The following is a 20,626-nucleotide window of genomic DNA, read 5'->3' as shown; positions in this document are numbered from 1 at the left end:
CCCTACGGAGGGGTCGCATGACCCCGGGTCGGGCTGCACGGCGCCGCCCCCTTGAGGCACCTGGACGGCGGCGCCGTAGTGCTGGTGCTGGTGCGGATGCTCCGCGGAAACTACACCCCCATTTCGCATGTCCGGCATATAGGAATTGGCGAAGTATGAACTCATAATTCTTCACAGAAACACAGTTTTCAGTGAGCACTATGCACTAGAAAGACATTTTGTCATCGCCACGGTCACTGTACACTAGGAGTTCACGAGAGGGACCTGGGGGACGTGGCGGCGACGTTCCTCATCGGCATAGGGCCCTGCAACAAGACGAGAGTCAATGATTTGCACTCAAGTTCAAATGGCAAACTAAATATTTTCACTAAGGAACTGAAATGACTGACATATGGAAACTGAAACCATCATTTGGGTTCCACGCTTCATGTAAACACGTGGCCGCGGAATGCGACACTTGCAACTAGTTAACTAACTCAAGAATTTTCGAAAATGTAAAGACAATAACAAAGTCAACAAGCGGGAATTCCTTAACTCGGCTTTTAACCCTTGAACCGGCATTTTTCCTGCCATATTTGGTCGTTTCCAGCTTTCTCGACTTTCCTCCTGCTAAACAATTCATCAAGTCGTTAAGTGCACCAGTGGTTGTAAAAGAAACCTCAAGTACGTGACATATACAGCCCTACTACACTAGGTGTGTAGATGTTTTCGGGTGAGTCTTGTTTTAATGCGGTCGTGTCAAAGGCCAAGTCGTTCCAAACAAGATCTAGATATTTATTCCAAGAAGTAACAAAACGTAACGGATGAGAAAACAACCGAAAAAATTGTCGTTTCTAAAAACAAGACTCGCTAACGACCGGAGGTAAATTATTCGACCGCATTCTACTCAAATTCAAGCTTCACCGATTTGCTTTATTAATAGTTAATTGGATTAATAGCAACAAAGTGTGGTAATTATATTGAATAATTGGCTGCGGATAAATTTAGCGTGCGGTTAGTATTTATCCTATTACCTACACTACGAGGTTTAACTCAATGCTCTCAAAAATTGGTTTTTCTATAATTAAAACTATTTTCTAGATTAATTATTCGGCGCGTGTTGATGTAACGATTATGCGTAATTGAGATAAACCTCATTAACAATTCCATCAAACTGATATTCAAATCAAGGGTCACTAATTCTTCAATGCCGGAATAAATTGCCACAAAATTGAATAAACTTTCTACTACATGGTTCAAACCACGTATTTTGTGTGTCACGTAAATATATAAATAAATATGTATACAAAAGTTTTTATTATTTTTTTTATCTATCAATATACCTACTGTAGATACTAACAAATTATTGTGTTTGGAATTCATTACATATTAAGAATTTTATTTTTGATTTGTAAAGTGCATCATCACCTACACTATGGAGAATTAATAAAAAAACACAAATAAGAATTTATTTTTTTGACAGTCAATTTTATTACAGTTTTACAACAAATATGATAAGAGTGTAGAGTTTCACCAAAATTATTTCAAACAGGTACCTAATAACATGGTCACAAAAGCTTTTCTGAATTTTGGATCAATTAAAAATGTTGTTCTTATTTCAAACATAAATTCTTTTGAAAAATATCCCAGGTTGTGTCATCGCCTCAATTATGTCTCGTCAGTTTCGTTTGTGTAGATTGTAAATTGCGATAGTTGTTTATTCTTGGATTTGGAATTTGGCCATCCATGTTTATGGAAAGACGGAGGGTTTAATAGGAAAACTAATTGCCTCCACCCACAGAATGAAGGTCTCGTCTCCGACATACGATTTGTCAAGTTGAAAGGTTCCGCACACATGCAATTCGTTAACCGCAGCCAGCCAACGTGACGCCGCCATGAAGCTTTGCTTTTTGCGAAAGCAACATTTTTTACCACAGACATGTTTTGATGTACTCCCTGCCTTTGTTTTTTAATGTCACAGATTTATGAGTTGGTTCTGAGAGAGAAAATGCTTGGTAAGTGGATGTGCAAATGAGATTTCAACCACGATGTTCGTTGTTTTATTCCGAACCTATTACCATCCCCGAGACCGTAATTTCCAACACAAAAGCGATGTCCCTATGCAATTTTTTCCAATATTTCCACCCAAAATAGAAAGTTTTGCTTGTTTGACTTTCACCCCCAGTTGTAGCTCTGTCCTGGCCAAAGTAGGTGAGTATTTAACAAAAAACTAATTGGATAAAATGAGATTTGCATGTAAATGGTAGTGGCAGCTCTGGTGGAACCAACTTTTAATTTAATCAAAGAACTTGACACTCTAGGGTGTTTTTGGATGGAATGGTTATGTGGGGGTGAGACGTTAATGCATGAGGTGTAAATGTCTCGGTTTTAGCGGTGAGGGTGTCTACGCTTTGGGCCAATTAATATTCACAACCCTCTCACACTGTTTTCCCTTCCGACCCTTTACCTCTGATCCATAATTGTACGTAACAACCATGAAATAAATATAAGAACCGGATCGACTCGAATAGTGCGCCTCTCTCGGTTAACAGCTGAAGTTTTTTGTCACGATTGATGCCGGTAATACAGTTAACGCGATAAGTAGGAAATTTTAATTTAACTAAACTTGATTTGAAACAGGACAGGTACAAAGTTAGAGCCTTGGGGGACACTCGAGTGACTTTTCAAGTTTGAGTCTAATCTGTATTGTAATCGAGTAACCGGAAATACAGTGAAACGGGGATTTATCTGGGTTCCGTTCAGAGTTGGGCACAGATTGTTTTAGCTCGATTAAAATTCCTAGTGCAGAGTATCGGTGAGGGCTTTGCTTTGTCCTTTGTCGACCGTTTGCATTTTCATCGAGTTACAACACGAATTCTATCGATTCACGAGCTCGAGCATTGATGAATTGTTTTCATCATGTGCGATTACGCTGCTCCATTTCAATTGCCTTTTCAATAGTCCCTTGATATGCATAGCACTAAATCACAGGACACTATCAACTAGTCAGATAGGTGCAATGGGGTGTCCGCTCACGTCAGATTATTCAAATGCACTGTTTCAGACTTAATGTAGATATTAACTTGTATTAACTCAACTGAAACTTGTCTCAAACCACACCAAGCACTCCAAAGTATTGCATTAACTAAAATAATAAAAGAAAAACACAAATTTCCCTCCCAATTAATAATGACGGGGAGTATATCAAATCGGCGATAAATTTAGTAGAATACCTTTAGATGATTTGGCTCAATGCCACAAAAACAATACTAAAGCTAAGAAAAATGGCCCGAATAAAAATATTTTCTAAATTTACAATTTGCCTCTATTACAAAACATCTTTGTATGTCTAGCCAAGTGATTAATCTCTTTGATAACTTTTCGGATAAAAAATGTGGCGGTTGTGTTTAAAAATTGCCGGTAGAACCCTCTAGGTGCAAGGTGATAAACTATTTAGTGCGGTTAGGAGACTCAACAGGCTGGGGGTCAAGAAATCTCACAAATAACGTATAGATGGCAGTAAAAGGCATTTTGCATCGTTGATCTTGCAGGGAGAGGCGGAGGGTGGTAGGACACCCGGAGTGATTGAGTGAAGGGTGGAGTCACCCCGGAGGGGAACGGGAAAAATTCAAAACAATCATGGCTGCCATCCATCAACATGGCTGCTATTAAGGGGAAAATGATGGCCACTGAATAAGTGACGAGTGCAGATTTCTAACGCCAGTGCAGTGTGTGACAGTGGGACAATTAATTATGATTACAATCTATACGCGATTGATTAATTACCAATAATGACACGTAATTATATCAAATTGTAAAACTTGAATTAAATTACAGAAAAATAGAGCAAAAAACCCGGGTCGAGTTGTGTGCCACCTAACAATTTCGTTCCAATTATTTTCTTTTCTAGTTTCAAATTGTTGCTTATTTTGTGTTATTTTTGTGTAATTTTGTTAGGAAGAAGACTTCAAATATGGGTCTGGCAGGTATAAATTAAGCCAAAGCGTCGGCAAATTAAAGATATCTTTCATTCCTCTCGACCTCCCCCAACCAGAATTTGTTATTCATAAAGGAAACCGTCGGTCTGTTTTATGAATAATGATTAAAGTTTGTTTTTTATGTTACAAGACATTTGTACATATGTACTGTTCTCCAAAGATTTTGAGAAGAAATGATTTATTTAGATTTTTCAACTGATTTTCTTTTAACAGTTTTAACTGCTCGTTAAAACAAAATAATTCCAAAGAAGTACAGTGTCTCTATTACGTGTAAAATAAATAAATAAATATACTGTTAAAAATGGGAAATAAATTAAATATTTTTTTATTGTGAATAGCTTTGTAGGAAATGCTGTTCGTTATTAGAAGAAATTATTATTCAATTTTTATGATTTGACACGTTTTCTTTTAAGGGATGTTGTGTAAATGTCGATAGCCTGATCTGACCTGACCTGCTTGTCGTGACCTTCCAAAAGTTGCGCCTATCATTTATCAAATTATTTTTGTAATTGTTTCGAGCAAGCATTTTTTGCGAAATGTTTTTCGTAAATTTCGACCAGGGTAGAAATAAACGCGTTGTCAGTTCAAAATATCTGCAGTTTTAATACCCATCATATTCATATTGGTTGGTATTATTTAAAATTTTATGGTAGAATAGCGGTGTTTACAAATAGAGATTTACTTACGTGGACATTGTGCTAGCGTATAGTGAACTCTTGAAAAGTTTTTGAAATTTTTTTTCGAGAAATTGTTGTTTAAGTCTAATGCAGGGTCTTTGAGATCACAGATTGATCAAAAGTAAGTAATAAAAGGTAAGTTATTTCAAGTTTATAATACATTAATTGGTACGTTCTTATTATTATTTGTCGTGTTGCATGAAACATGCAAGCCAAGCAGTAAACATTTAACAATAAATAACTAGGTAGTATTTTTTGTGATTTTGTTAAAATAAAATCTCAAGCGCATATTTTTGCACGTAAATTTAATTATAAACATATTGAAAATGTTTTATAATTTTAACTTAATAGCTATTTCGTTTTTGAAAAACGAAAACCTAAAAATTATTGCATTTGGTGGGTTCTGTATGTCGTTTGAAATTAATATACCTATTTACATATTGTTACACGTGATATAATAATTAATAAATCATATTCTTGTAGTTACAAAATAGCTTTATTTATCAGTAGGTAAACAATTACAATTAGAAAAATATGGTGATGAGTTTAAATAGAGATCTTAATTTAATTTAAAGTTCCAATTTTGTCGCATCATGCAGTAAGTATATTTTTTAGCACCTTTTTGTATTTTTAAGAAAAAAAGTAGCAAAAACCCCACGTAATTTTTTTTATCCATCTGGGTGCAAACGAAAATGTTTGAGAAACATTTACGCTTTTTCGAAATGTCTATTTAGTGTTGTAATCCCGCTCGTCTCTTAATTCGCCATCATCTCTCCCGCATCCCTTTTCGGGTTGAAAACTGGCAAAAACTTTCCATAGTTAGGCAACTAATGGTCAGTTATCCCGATCCTGGGAGCATTCCCGCGTATTCCCAGCAGCTCTCCGGTGTTTGCGAAGCTCCGAACCGATTTATGAGCATGAGACAAGAGCTGATTTCGAACAGAACGGAATAGTAAATATTTTTTAAAGGAGATATGTGTGTGTGAGTGATCAACACGGGAAGCAGCGCATCGCACCGGTCCCATCCTGCTGATTATCACCCAGAGCACACATGAGTGGAGTGTTGCGGAATCAGCAGCGGGAGGGCGTAGCACCAACTCGATAAAGCACGGCCATAACTCACATGCGACACCCTCACACCTTCACATACCTTCAAGTTTCATTCATGCGCCAAACCGAATTTCGACACCGATTCGCGAAAACGAAGATAATTTATGCCCAGTGGGAGTGGGAGACAATGAAGCTCATCATGGCGAACAAAATATTTAAAATTCGGCCAACTTAGCCGAGTCTACGTGTATAGACAAAGCTAGCGAAGCCATTTTTCGTTGGCTCACCCTGTGGCAAAAACTGGTCTATCGATTATTCGCAGCTAATAATAAATTCGAGCTTTCATCCGAATCAGTTTATGATTTACACCAGTTTATAAAAATTGACACAAAACCCCTCCCCTTGAGATAAATTTGCATTGACATATTTATAGTTTCCCGTAAAATGTGAAATGATTTTATGGTTGTAGTCAACTAGAAATTCATTTTTTTCAGTATATTATTTGTGATAAAATTCGATTTGTTTCTCTTGTGTAAAGTGTGGCAATTTTCTGGTAGCCAGAGGCGTTTTCGAGTGATTTTCATCGCGTCCGCAGCCACCACAGTGTTCAATTTATCAATTTCAGTTTTCGCTAGCGCGACATTTCTGTGTTATATGGCGCTTTTATGTTTGCTGTAGTTTTGTACAGCAACATTAGCAGAAATGGTATATGAAGAGGAGCTATTGTTTGCTGGTTTATTTTATGCTATGTTATACGCGTTAGAAGATGATTTATTACTTTTTCTAGTTTTTTTTATAGTCATCTAACGCCTTTTTGACTTTTATGACCTTAAAATATAAACGGCAGCTGAACCCAAAAATTTTTGCTTTTATGTAAAATGTATTTTTTTAATCTTAAAAAAATGTAGATTGAGTTTTTTGATAAGGCACGAACCACATGTTATTTCCAGCATTTGTAGGAAATATCATATAAATTATTTACATGAGGAAAAGATCTGAAAAATGATAAACAATCTCTTGCGTTACAGGTGGTCCAAAATTAGCGTCAACATTTGTGAATTTATGAGACAGACCAAACGAAATTTTTTCAAAAAAAATCTTAATTCTTATGCAGCCAATAAATTAACTGACGTAATTACAATACAAACCTGACATTTTAACTAACCTACTTAATTGTTATTTCATATAAATTATTTTATTTGCAACCTTTCTATAGAAAAACTTTGTTGGAAAACAAATTGAAGAATAAATCATCGGGACAGATCAGAATGACAATGAAGACTTTCAGCAGACAATAAATCAATAGTTTCTTTCTAAAATACATTTGGTAGGAATTAAGTTATTTTCTCATGGTGCTATTGTCGGTCAGTTCGTCCCATTCTCACATTAATTAACCTCGACTCCTTTAAGAAATTAATTACAAGTCTTCAAATGAAGCAAGACAGGTCACCACTGTGAACACATAAGAGGAATACAAAAATGTCTTAATCTCGAGAATAGACAAACGATATGCGAACAGCAACGTCAAGAAGATGGATGAGTGATGTGTCAGAGACAAATGACGTGGCCGGAGCGACCTATCACAGTGAGAGTAGAACGAACAGAATGGGGGCACCTAATGGTGGAATAATAACTCAATTTTAGCCCACGGTCGAAAAAATTTAAACCCAATTTGACATTTTATCGGTCATAAATCGAGCATTTATTAATTGAAAATATCTAAGTACCTGTTTTAACCACAAATTGCAAATGTGCGAGCATAAATCATGTCAGCAATAACAATTTGCAATTAATTGTCGGAATTAGCGTATAACCGCGACTTTTTCCGATGAAAAAAATTCGAGCATTGCCCTTGGAATAGACTACATAATAATTGAGAGAAGTTGGCAAGCTTGCAACATTCGTAATTAAATATACAAAATAGAAGAAGAGATGTCGGATTTTTCGGCTTTCTACAGCCTTTAATAAATGACCCACTTTATGAATTAATTATGATTTTTTCGACAACACTAGTGTTGGTGGCACAGTTCAAGTCAGAAAAATTTTCCGAAGAAATGGTTTCTTAAACTTGAACATTTCCTCATGCTTCACAAAGAATAGAATTATGCCGTAATTTTAATAATTCATGCCGCTTACTCCAGCATGAATAATATGCAATTACCGTGTAGAAAGAAATAAATACATCAATTTGTAAAAATATAAACAGGTAATTTAATACCCATAAGAAGTATGTATTCATAATTAATTACAAGATTTATAAATGGAAGGTGGATTTCATTACGGCCAAGTTTACTTAATATTGTAGCACGTTTTAAATTATCCTCAATGGAAAAATTGATAAGTGATAACTCTTAGGTCAGAATGATTGAGTTAAACACTAACAATGATTTGTTAGTGAGTGTTGATAACAAAAAAAAAATCGAATTAATCACATTCAGCAACCGAGACATTGATTAATCCATTAAATAACAATTATCGCTCAAGACGAAGGAAAAGCATTAGTTTTATTAATGCAACAATAAAATGAATGTTAACACATTCTCGGTCCGATAATTTATAATATATTTAAGTAATTTCCTTCTTTCTAAACATATCCTAAATTACTTTCACTTTTTCACCGACTAAACAAATGTCGCCTCCCCTACTTTTCGAGCTGCAGGAAAAACATCCTGGCTTGTTAGCTGCAGCTGTTATTTAGGTATCAGCAGCCAAGTCACCTATATGTGTCCACTTTTGTAACCGCATACCCTCATAATTTTACCAATTAATATTTGATTATTTTCCGGCATAAATTCGCGTTTTCTAACCCATATGTGGGCGAAGCTGTTGCTATATATTTCAGTCCGTCACCCATATGTGGGTGAATTTTTCCGTCGGCAAGTCGCAAGTGTCTTACAAATGAAACTAATCAGTTTACAAAGGTAAAATTAAGATAATAAGATTAGTAGTAGGGCATGTGTTCGGTGCGATGACGGGGCTTGCATGTTAAGCTGCCGTTAGGCCGAGATCAGGTGGGCTCGTCCTGAGCTTTACACGAAGAAAACGGGGGGTGAAAGCAGGGAATTTAACGCGGCAGGGACTACGGCATGGAATAGATTTTCTACGCGGCCAGATTGTTTAACGTTTACGCCGCAATTCATTAACTATGTTAAATTATTCCGGTTATAAATAGAAGCGGAATTTATGCCCGTTTTGCCGTGAAAACTTACAGGGCAAATTGGCTTAATGACACTGGCAAAGAGGAAAAAATCGCCGCAGGCTAATAATTAGATAAATTGCGACGATTTACAAGAAACGGGAAAATTTTCCAGCTTAAAAATAGGGCCACTTATTTGCAAATTGCGATAATAATAGAGAAATAAAAAAAATATATTTTTACTTCGGCCTCGTGTCACTGATTTTTTCATTTAACATATCTTTGTAGATTGTATTTTAATACCAAATTATGTGTAAACTATACATAGCTGTCGACAAGTTTTTGTAAGGTAATAAAAGTAATTTAATCATCACATTAAAATGAACATAAAATGTAAATAAAGTATAATAACAATGTGCAAATGAATCTCTTAAAAATTCACCTTTGTTTAATTAACTATTAGCAAAATATTAATAGGACATCTTGTCAGATTTTTATTAGAAAAAAGATCACTATATCAATAGCTGTAAAAAATACTTCTTGCAAACGGTTTTGTACAAAGTGATGTTAGGCTACGAGTTTGAGTGTAAATCGGACGCATTATTTCACCGAGTTGATTTTCGTTACACTCGTTGTTTATCATCCACGAGGTGGAATTAAGTGTCCGCTTTACACTCAAACGAGTTGAATACACCATTTTATTCTTCCAATAAGACTCAACAAGGTTTCAAGTTGCTTTAAATCTGTTAAAAATAATCTCATGTTTCGTATTGAGAAATACCAAACAGTTGTTAAAACTTTCTTACACGGGAGAAAAAGCGTAAATTTTGACAGTGTCGAAGAATAAAAAAATTGCATTGCAATTGATCCTATGATGTTTTTTTTCTAAATTATTTTTTTGAAGTTTTTATATAATCATTAGTGGATTTTTATTAGAAAAAAATCTCCATGGCTGTAAAAAATCACTTCTTGCAAATTATTGGTTTTATACAAAGTGATGTTAGACGTTTAAAAAAATTGCATTGCATTTGATCTCATGATATTTTTTTCTAAATTATTTAATTTTAATTTTTATAATCATTAGTGCCTATAGAAAACAAAAAATATATTCATGCACTAAAAATATTTTATTTGTCAGAGAATACAAAAATTTGTTCGTGTAATAACATTACAAATAGTCTTAAAAAATTGTGCTGGGCTAAAAGAGGTACGTTTTCAATAGATTTTTTCCAATATTGCAGCGTAGATAAATTAACAAAATTTGTTTAATAACATTTATACACCTAAATAAATTCAAAGATAAAATATCGAAATTTTCAATCACGGGCGTCCTAAACTAGAAAAGTAAGGATAAAAAAATTTATAATGTTGTTCATGGTTAAACTGGAGCCGAAAAACTAATTCTACGATACTACTTAATAATAGTTTAATAATAGTAAAATTACCATGTGTAAATGTTCAAAATAAAAATAAAACCGAAACAAATTTCGATTTATTTTTGTCTAACGACAGGTAATTATCTATGTTGTCACCGCCAGTAAGCAACAAAAAAAAAGGTCAGTAGCAAATAGCATATATTTTAAAACACAGAGAAACAAAGAAACGATGTTCTAAAAAGAATTTTAAACTGTTATAAAATAAAGAAGGATTTCAAGAAATTAAACCAAAAATTTTTGTTATTTAGAAAAGCTCATCATTAATAAAACATTACATTGTTATTTGAATTTAACAACTTAAAGATTTTAAACAAAAAACCAAATATTTGTATATTATTATATAATTAAGTAGATATTATTCGAAGTTTATCATATTTTTTCAACATTGCAAAATTGCTAACTTTTATTTTAAACAATTTTTTCCATCTTTTTCATTCAGTTTCTGAATTTATCATTTTAATATTTATCTTAATTTTTTTTGATGATCCATATAAATTGTTGCTCGACTGCTCGCACAACAGCAAACCACTTGTTAAAATTCTAGTCGTGTCAGAAATTTTACTCTTTCACAATTTACAAATCGTCGTGTGTAGTCCTAAATTAGCAAAAATTATGTAAACTTACAAATCTATGTAGGTATGTTTCGATATTTTTCAAATGTTAATTTCTTAATTGACCGACAAGCTGAAATGTCACCAAACATTAAAATATAGCGTCCACTTATTCAAATCAGCTCAAAACCGCCATGTCGTGCGTTCTTTTAATTGGCTAGATTCTGTTTTTTCCTTAATTAAATTTGAGTACTTCCTGCATTAAAATTAATCAGATTGTACTGTGATAATTGCGTGGTTCCCCAAAAACTGCTTGACGACAAAGGAAAAGTTATCATTGTCACAAAAATTCAGTTTATTGTCAGAATTGTAGCTTTATTTAAATTTTTACCTTCAAAAATACGCTTATCAGCTACGAATCTGGGTTATGTCATTTCTTTGTGGTTTTGTAAACTGGTTTTGAACGTAATGGTCAATTTCTTTTATCTTGGTACGTATATCAGAGCTACGGGACAATGTCTTGAGTCATGAAAGATAGAATATGTGTGTGGTTCATATTTTATATTCCAAACATTGTTGTAGTTGGAAAAAAATTTGAAATTATCTGGATACAAATTTGTTCGGTTATTAATCGATATTTTTTGTTTGGTGTTCTTCGAGGGGTTTCAATTTGAATAATAATTATTTAAATTTGAATATTGTGTAAGTTAACATAGGGTATAAATCAGAGGGCAATTAGAGCAGACTGACAGGAGGCCCTTCTTAGCACTTGATCTTCAACATACATATGCATGTCTCATTATACCGAGAAGCTTGCGTTATGTCTAATCAGGTTCGATTCCCTTTGGCATCATAAATCATACCCTGTTAACGGGGATTCGAATATTTAGATACTCCCTGATTCAATTACTTTACATCCGAAAAAATCAAATTCCGCAATTAATGATCGGAAAAATGGACCCCACGTTGGTTCATTAGTATTTAAAATTTATTATCCCGCATGTACGCAACTTTTCTTGAATTAATTTCACACATGCTGTTGCAAGAAATGGGCCGCAACAAGCCTCATAAAACATGACATCATCATCAATTTCTTTATTAGCGAACAAGTCGCTCAAAACTGACCGAAAATCCGACCCACGGCCTTAATAGAGTTACAAAAACGTTATGAGTCTATCTCCATCTTACTAATTTCGTTCCTGAACTATAAATTATTACCTAGCAGTTGCCTAGAGATCTCTTGATTAGCAGGGTCTTTAGTTGAAAAAATCGCCTCTATGCCCAGGTTGTTTAAGGTCCAATGAGAAAAACCATCTGTCTAATAATTGCATACAATGTACGTTTGCGTGCGTATGTTTTTGTTATTGCTAGTACAAACCTTCACAAATTGATTGTGTACGTCCTTTGAGAATTGAATGTGAATTCACTGTTTTACGTTGCGATAAATGCATGCGATTATTTAGTATTGTAATATTAAATTGGTGCAATAATCAATTGGTTTTGGGGATGTTTAAATTATTTTTGCAGAATTGACGACAATTGATTGGTGATATTCCATTTGCGTCAGGAACCGGTTGTAATGATTGATGGGACGAGAATACAGGTTCACAAAATCTGATTTGAAGTCTTGTCTGATAGTTTTCCTATTTAGCAAAAACATATATATTTTTTAAATACCATAATAATTACAAAAATTGGGCGTAGACAATGTGCAATTAAACTACAATTTAGCAAATTTCGATAATAAAAGCCAATATTGTATGTATAAGAAAACTTTCAAATAGATACTAGTTGTTCCTGCATTAAAAAACAGTAGGAAATAAAATCTCTCAAAATATTTTCAACATAAATACAGGGTGTTTCACGTAATTTTACGAGGCCTGCGCCTGTAAGATGCAATTAATAATACATATTCCGATACGAACTCGATTACAAATTTTGAAAAATTGAATAATCTTCTCTAGTTTGTTCACCCTTTAAAACCTTACAACGTTTTTGGTTAGTTAGTGATTAAGATAGATAAACGAGAATCATATTCATGCCGTCTCTTGATAGAACAAATGATAATTGTTTCTGAAAAACTGCAGTTTATGACTATTAATGAAACAGTGATTAGTTTGACAACTACTGTCATGAGTTTCCAAAAATTAAATAGTTAGAAGCGTATTTTTTGTACCCAGTGTTTTGTGACTTTTGTATATCTGGGTGCGTACATTAGGCGCAAGCCTCGTAAAGTTGTGTGAAACACCCTGTATTATTGTCTAGTTCGAAAAGTCTGAAACATAGAATAAAATGCGAGCATAAGCTGAAATTAAAATGCATGGTAATACTAAATAAAACAATATCAAATAAATGTAAAACCATATGAAGTAAAATAAAAGCTATAGAATAATTCAGCGCAAAAAACAGATATTTTACTAATTTCCATTTCATTATAAAAATAATTTTGAAATTTGTTTGATTTTTATACTGTTTTGCAATACAATTTAAAAAATCTCAACAATTAATGAACAAAAACACGATTAGCCCGTCACACCAAACTTTTATTTTAATAGCACAACGCGTTTCGACCACAAAGTGGTCATCCTCAGGTGATAATAAAGTTTTAGCACAACGCGTTTCGTTGTTTTATTGTTTTATTCTCACCTGAGGATGACCACTTTGTGGTCGAAACGCGTTGTGCTATTAAAATAAAAGTTTGGTGTGACGGGCTAATCGTGTTTTTGTTCATCGTTTCCATACCAAGAAGATCCAAGAAGAAGAAGGAATCAACAATTAATGTTTTTGTATAGATATTTAAAATTTGCTAAATTTGTTTCTTTAAGTGTAAAAATACAATAATTAATTATAAATTTGGCTAAACGTTATTTTTGTCATTAAAACCGCGAAAGTCAAGAGAGATGACCCAAGAACAGTAGTAATAAGAACAATTTTTTAAAACAATAATTTATGTTAGCTGTCATATGAAAACATTTCAATTATAGATGATAGATTTGTAAACATTTTAATTTTAGTAAACTTTGCAGTTTTTATTTCAACACATTTCAAAGAAAATTTGTTATAGATAGAAAATTAATAAAAATATAATATTTTTTTTAATAAACTCGCTTTAAACAACAAAGTTAAAATATTTATTATTGTTTTAAAATCTCTAGGTATTTCTTGAGAAATGCAAGCAATAAGCTAACAAATACTTTAAATCAATTTTTTTTAATAAAAATTAATATTCTTCTATGTTGATTATTTTATTATAAAAATTCTAATTTGCTCAGTATACAACATTGTGTAGGCCTATTCTCCTCACGGGCCATAAATGTGTCAACATTTCTTGGTACTTGACGCGTCAAAAAACCTCAAAGAATTCGCCCCATTATAAAATCCTCACATATTTCCCTTTTTTCAATCTAATTATCCCACACAAGTGCTGCCACATGTCCGCTTAATTTTAAAGCCACTTTAGCAATCACTCCACATGACAAAAGCCACACTCTCGTCAATTTCCATATAACAAATTAGTAATTTTGCGTAAATAATTGAACACAAACCGTCGATTACATCTTGCGAGGCACACGTTCCTCGTCCACTTGCTTTAAAAAACGTTAACCAGCACATAACGGCAGTCATTATTTATGAGCGTGTCCGCACTAACCGTACGTTCTCATTAAGCAACATTTTGTTTTACAAGAATTGTCATTAAAAGACTCTACCTGATTGGGAATCTCCGAAGACGACGACGACACGATTAAATGATAATAACTTCACGCGGAAAATTTGTAAACCTGTTTCGGCATTATTCGAGTCCCCATCGAGGCTTGCAGCCGGTCCGTTTTAAATCGCGTTATGGCGAAGCTTAACATGTCAATTACCGAGGACCACACAAGTCGCTGCATCACCTCCACGACGATGACGACGACGTCCACACATCGCGCGCGTTTCCACCAAGACGATGCTGCACCGCGTCGCGCACTCAACTGTCAAACTTGGTGATTCATAATCGCGTGGATCTGTCAAAATCGAGAGGGGCACAGCCAGTTTGCACTGGGATTGGTGGACGAGCTTGTAATAGTACTGGCAAGCTGTCAGCGTTTCAAACATCACTATATGCCGAGCGCACGCACACCTCTTGCACTATCCTTCTCCTATTCACACGACTCCAATACGAACTTCTCGCTCACCATGTCTAAAAGCATAACCTCCTACCCCTATTTCGGCACCCGATCATAATTCTTGCACTAAGAGACCACACAAGACTGCCGATTACGACAAATTGCCAACTGCACGGACGGAGTTTATTTATTTATGAACGAGTGATATGCAAGATACTCGCGGACGGTGCCAGGTGAGGAGGTTTTAGAAAGGTTGTGAACCTATTCCAAGTATTTCCGGCAGCGAGGAACTTCTACATTTTGGTAGACGATTTTCTGATGGTGAACTGATATTTCCGGTGACTGGAGTTTTGGAGCTTTCAAGACTCACAATCCCAATAAAATATTGTGTATACCTATACCTATACATATCAAACAATAAAACCAAAAATTGCAAAAAATCCAAAAAATCATACAAAAACTTAAATAGAATCATGTTTCGCACTGAAACGCAGTTTCAACTTCACATAATAAAAAAATAAAAAACTACTATTCTTAAGTAGTGTTAAAATACCGAATCTTTTAAACTAGGTATAAAATGATAGAACTCAGGATGCCTATATGATATTGGCCATAACTGTTATTAAAAAAGTGAAACCATTTTTAAAATTATTGTAAAAAAGTTTCAAGACATATCTATATTAATTTTAAAATATCACTAATGCCATAAAGATTGGAATTGCGTGCATTACATTAAAACACTAAATAATATAAACATTTTCACTATCAATAAACACAAAAAACATTTTCAGAATGTCTATCAATTATTACTATAAAGGGTGAATGTTTATTCAAAACGGAACATGTTTCGGCAAAATTTTTATTATTATTCCTATGGAAAAAGTTAAAGGGATAAGGAGGTGAGTGAAGCTCAACCTCTCCCGTGAAAAATTAACAAAAAAAATAATAAGCACTTTATCACTGAATGTAGAGTTGACTTAGATACTACCATTTTACTTATTAACTTATTATTATGAAGATTTTTTGCCGTTTGGTGTAAAAAATTTCAGTAGAACTTTCAAAACTCACTTTTAAAGTTTAAATGATCCATGCAGGTATAGGTAAACATACAACTAATCAATTGTTAGATATTTAAGTTTAAAAAGTTAAACTGTAAAAAAAAGTTAAAGTACCTAGTTAAAACCAAACGCTCAAGTTTCTCTAAAAATGTCCGAAAAGCTTAACATAAATTGCCAAATTTTTGAAACAGCATTTCTTTACAATTTTATAAATCTCTGGCCATTTAATAGTAGGTATATGATAATACAGCATCGACACTGTCGTCGGCGGTGCATAGCGTTTTTTTTCTTATAAATTTTCTCTTATTAAATACCTACTAAAACTAATAATTCAAATAAATGATTATACCTTTAAAATATGTAGGTACTATAAGTGTAATAGTGTATAAGGTAAACAAAAGGTAAGTAAAGGAAAAGGTAACATGAAATGTATAATCAAAATAAAGAAATAAATAAATCTCTCTCCTATTTTGCAAATTTATTATTATTATTATTGACAATAGTTCCGGAGATATTTGCGGGGTAGACCGAAAATTGACCAAAATTTTGACAAAAACCGAAAATATTAAAAACTTTAAAAGTGATCAGAATGCCCTTCTAAAACTCTAAAAGAATCAGAAAAGTGTTTAAAACGTTGTAGATATGCAAAAAATAAATTTTGTAAAAGTTTGTATTTGAATGATTATATTGGATTACAGCATCGACACTGTCGTCGGCGGTGGTGGCTTAGCGGCATAAGGTCCCGCTTTCCAGCAGGTAGGTCCGGGGTTCGATCCCCGGTCAAGTCAGCAATTTTTCACAAATTCAAATTCAAATACTAACTCTAACAAGCAATAAAAGATGGCGGGCGCATAAGAGCGCGAAATTTAAAACATGTGCACATGTCTAAATAAGTATAATAAGAGAGAGAGATAGCGCGAAACTTATATGTATATAAGTTAAATATGTATAACTAAACAAAAGGTAAGTTAAATAAAACATAAACAAAAGGTAAGTTTTTGATTATTAATTTTTTCTTATTTTAACTCGAATACAATTCAAATAAATGATAATAGCTTTAAAATACGTACTAATATAAGTGTAATAGTGAAATGTGTATAAGTAAAGAAAAGGTAAGTAAAAGAGAAGCAAGCAAGCAAGCCTTTAAAACACGCAGGACGGGTTTAAGAGCATCACGACGCGTCAGCGGAGTGCTTTTAACGTCGTAAGTGTTTTAACGAGTGTTATACGCTATTTTTTATTATACCTGCCCATTTACGATCTTTTATGAGCATTGAAAAAATGTGAATTTACTCAATAAAATTATCAAAGGTTGTTTGTGAATCGTTTTCGTAGAGACAATTACTAGTTTAGACATTTCACTATTTCTTGTTACCTAGACAACTAGACTGTTTTAATTTAGGATTATGATGCAGACTTTTTCAAACAATTAGATTTGTTGTTAATTTCTTTTAATTTTGTAAACTTTAGCTAAATTTCTTTTTTAACGCGTAACGTATTGTATCACATTTTGTGTTAAGAATTTTTGTCAGTTTTTTGACTAATTTCATTTTTGTCCATTCTTGTTTGAACCAAATTTAATTTTTTTTTCATTTTTGGTTGAACTGTAAAATATTTTACTTTTGCAGAATGTAGTAAGTACTGATTTTTTTTTTGGAAAAAAATTATGAACAATATTGTCTTTACTCTTTGTTTACAAAGTTGTTTATTAAAACGGAATTTCTTTCTCAGTTGCCGTCAGATGAAAAACTTGGTGATTTCATTTTGAAACATTTTAAATTTTCTGTATTTATTGGTTCAACATCCCGTTATATTAATTACTTGTCCCCGCTCGCCTACTTTCTTCCGATCGTCCGTCCTCCCAATCCCATAAATTAGCGACCCATCAAATTAATTAATGTTTACGTTGTCGTTCGTGCCGATCGCGAAGAGGAAATAATAGTAATAAATTAAAAACCGAATCTTATGAATATAAATTCGAAATAATACTAAAAAACCGTTGCAGATACGTATCTAATTTGGACCTACACATTTTAATTATAAATAATAAGTCTATTATCTCGCTGGAACAATAAATTTTGAGACCTGAGACCATCAAGTACTCGGTTATAAATCAAAAATATCTGGCACAATTTGGAAGACTCAATTAATAATAACATGGGCCCTAGTATGGCCGACGAAGGGGCGGACTGGACTTTGGTGCGTTACGCATAGCGGGGGGCGAGACGGCCTGCGAAACCCACCAAAAAACAGGGGATGACTAATATTAGTGTCAGTAACGTTACGGACGACCATCAAGAATTCTAATGAATCTATTATGTTAGAAATGAGCTCCCATTCGTTCACGACATGGACCTTTTTCATAATTGAGAGCTCGGGGAGATGAATCTCAACCCCGACATTTGATCCGATCAATTGCCGCAAGGAGACACTTTCGGACCTATGCTATTCCTATAGCACCTTTCTCTTTTGCTCATTTTAAATAAAAAACATCACTTTCTGATTAAATGAAATCGTTCTATTGACCCGTTTTCTACCTAAAAACCTCGTCCTGAGAGGAACCACAGGAAGCCAATCTCTTTATCTTTGAGCAGAGGTAGTGGCAAAAAATCGTTTGTCACCTGTCAGATGTTTCGGAATGTTATTGGAGGACTAAAAATGGCGCCATAATTGAGTGACAGTGGGAACGGAGGGATGAAGAATGGAGTAAATCATGTCGAATTAGAGAAGAGTTTATCCCTTGCTAATTGTTGCTATTCTTATGGTGAATCGACAGCTGTTGAATCAGTGCTGTTGAGGCAATTTGTTACATGAGGCATCGATTAGCATAGTTCGAAGCCATGTGTAAGAAATAGTATCTTCTTTGACCTCGTCTGCGCCGATTTATCAACCGTGTGCGGTTATAATTAAGATGTCGAGTGAGTGAGGTGTTCCTAATGGCCGTGAAACCTCCAAAACCCCCGTGAAGGTGACCGTTGTATTCAAATGATATTTAAATCCGGTCATATTTTCAGGGGTGAATTGGGCATATTTCGAATAGTAGCGCTCGACCACAAAGCCTTCCAATTTGAATACCGCCACCGCGTGCAAATGTTTCCCGAGAATGCCATACATGCGTAATGAAACTACCCCTTCATGTGTGACAATTTACAGCCGAGAATAATTAATTCTTGATCGAAGAGTAAAAATTTTTCAATCGACGTTGTTTTTACTCCGGAATTTACGTTTCCTGTAGACTGAGCAATTTTTACCGGCTTGATAAATGGCCGCTGCCGATGACACCTATGAAATACGTCAGGAGGGGGTGGCTTCACTCAGAGATTTCAATTAAAACCCATGTTAGCGGAATAATGCGGACCCGGACTCGAACTTTTCCAACCCAAAAAACCCAACTGAACTTATGCCAACACCAGCAAAACCGATGGAATTACTACTACAGAAAACTTTACGCTTTAATAAATAAAATTATCACGAAGGGGCGAAAACAGACCAAAAAATCGTCTTGCCATTATGGTGTACTTATTGATTTTATCTACTTTTTCAATAGTCAAAACTATTATTTATCCATTTAGTTGCGTTAGGTGAAAATATATGTATTTTAAAATTATTGCACAGCGATTTAAACACTACATAAATTATTATCTATAATTTACAACAGGATTATAAATTATGGGTGTTACTAGAGGCATCATTTTTCTATACAATAAAATTTAGTACTCGTTAATTTATTGATTTATTATTACAAGACAAGTAGATACGAATCAAATGTGTTTATTTATACAAACAGGTTATTACATATCAAAAATAATTCAAAATAGAATAGGTATGTTGAAAATTGCCGGTTTCAAATTTTTCCTTCATATTTTTGATAAAAGAAAAAACTCCTAAAATAAATTGTTCACCCGATTTGTTTACTGCTTATGCAGTTACTTGGCCAAATTTAGATTAATTTTAAGCCACTTGGCACATCTTAAATTCTATAGTTTAACAGTTCTGGACTTTTTAACCAAATTTTTGCCTTTTTCTAAAAAATATTACTGCACTATTATAGGATAAAAAAATCAAAATTTCTTTGTTTTTTTTCTTCCAAAAAACTGAATAATAATAATAAGATGGAGTTAGTTCACATAAAAGTAGGGTCTGCTTTAAAAGTAAATGTCATTTAAGTATTAGTGGTAGTCCAAATTTAATTTGAAGACTAAGCACGTAAAGCTAATGTAAAAACTAGAAAAATAAATTTTGCACAATTTGTTATAGAATATAGAGAGTAGGTAATACTAAAAATTGCAAATTATTGTAAATAAGATGTTTTTGCTATTGTTTTTAACCTGCTGAAGATATGAATCTTTCGTATATAACCACAGCACCACTACCGGCTTCACCACCCCATTTTGGTATGATATAGCTGCTTCCAAACCTTTTTCCTTCATATTTTTGATAAAAGAAAAAGCTCCTAAAATAAATTGTTCACCCGATTTGTTTACTGCTTATGCAGTTATNTGTTCACCCGATTTGTTTACTGCTTATGCAGTTATTTGGACAAATTTAGATTAATTTTAAACCACTCGGCACATCTTAAATTCTATAGTTTAACAGTTCTGGACTTTTTAACCAAATTTTTGTCTTTTTCTAAAA

General features: G+C 33.7%; 1 protein-coding gene across 13 annotated transcripts in view; it reads right to left on the bottom strand.

Annotated features, from left to right (window-relative positions):
* The window catches only part of LOC123006928 (homeotic protein antennapedia-like), a 122,418-nt gene that overhangs the window by 38,980 nt on the left and 62,812 nt on the right, over nt 1-20,626 (bottom strand). For 11 of the 13 annotated variants that reach the window (XR_006412841.1, XR_006412840.1, XR_006412843.1 and 8 more), the window contains one exon: nt 1-305. This exon is cut by the window's left edge and continues 571 nt beyond it. Coding sequence is in view for 9 of the 13 variants with exons in the window: in XM_044401859.1 (XP_044257794.1) it covers nt 1-165 (165 nt within the window). In the remaining 4 variants the exon portion in view is untranslated. Of the gene's footprint in view, nt 306-14,372; nt 14,511-14,534; nt 14,913-20,626 lie in introns of those variants that run through there. The other 2 variants (XM_044401861.1, XM_044401864.1) reach the window with 2 other exon arrangements.

Source organism: Tribolium madens, unplaced genomic scaffold (genome assembly GCF_015345945.1).
Source record: "Tribolium madens isolate multiple individuals breed KSU strain unplaced genomic scaffold, Tmad_KSU_1.1 Scaffold_3;HRSCAF=73;Tcas5.2_LG2, whole genome shotgun sequence".
In the NCBI taxonomy this organism is placed as follows: Eukaryota; Metazoa; Arthropoda; class Insecta; order Coleoptera; family Tenebrionidae; genus Tribolium; species Tribolium madens.
The sequence above is the reverse complement of the archived record's forward strand: the minus strand, read 5'-3'. Positions and strand labels throughout refer to the sequence as shown.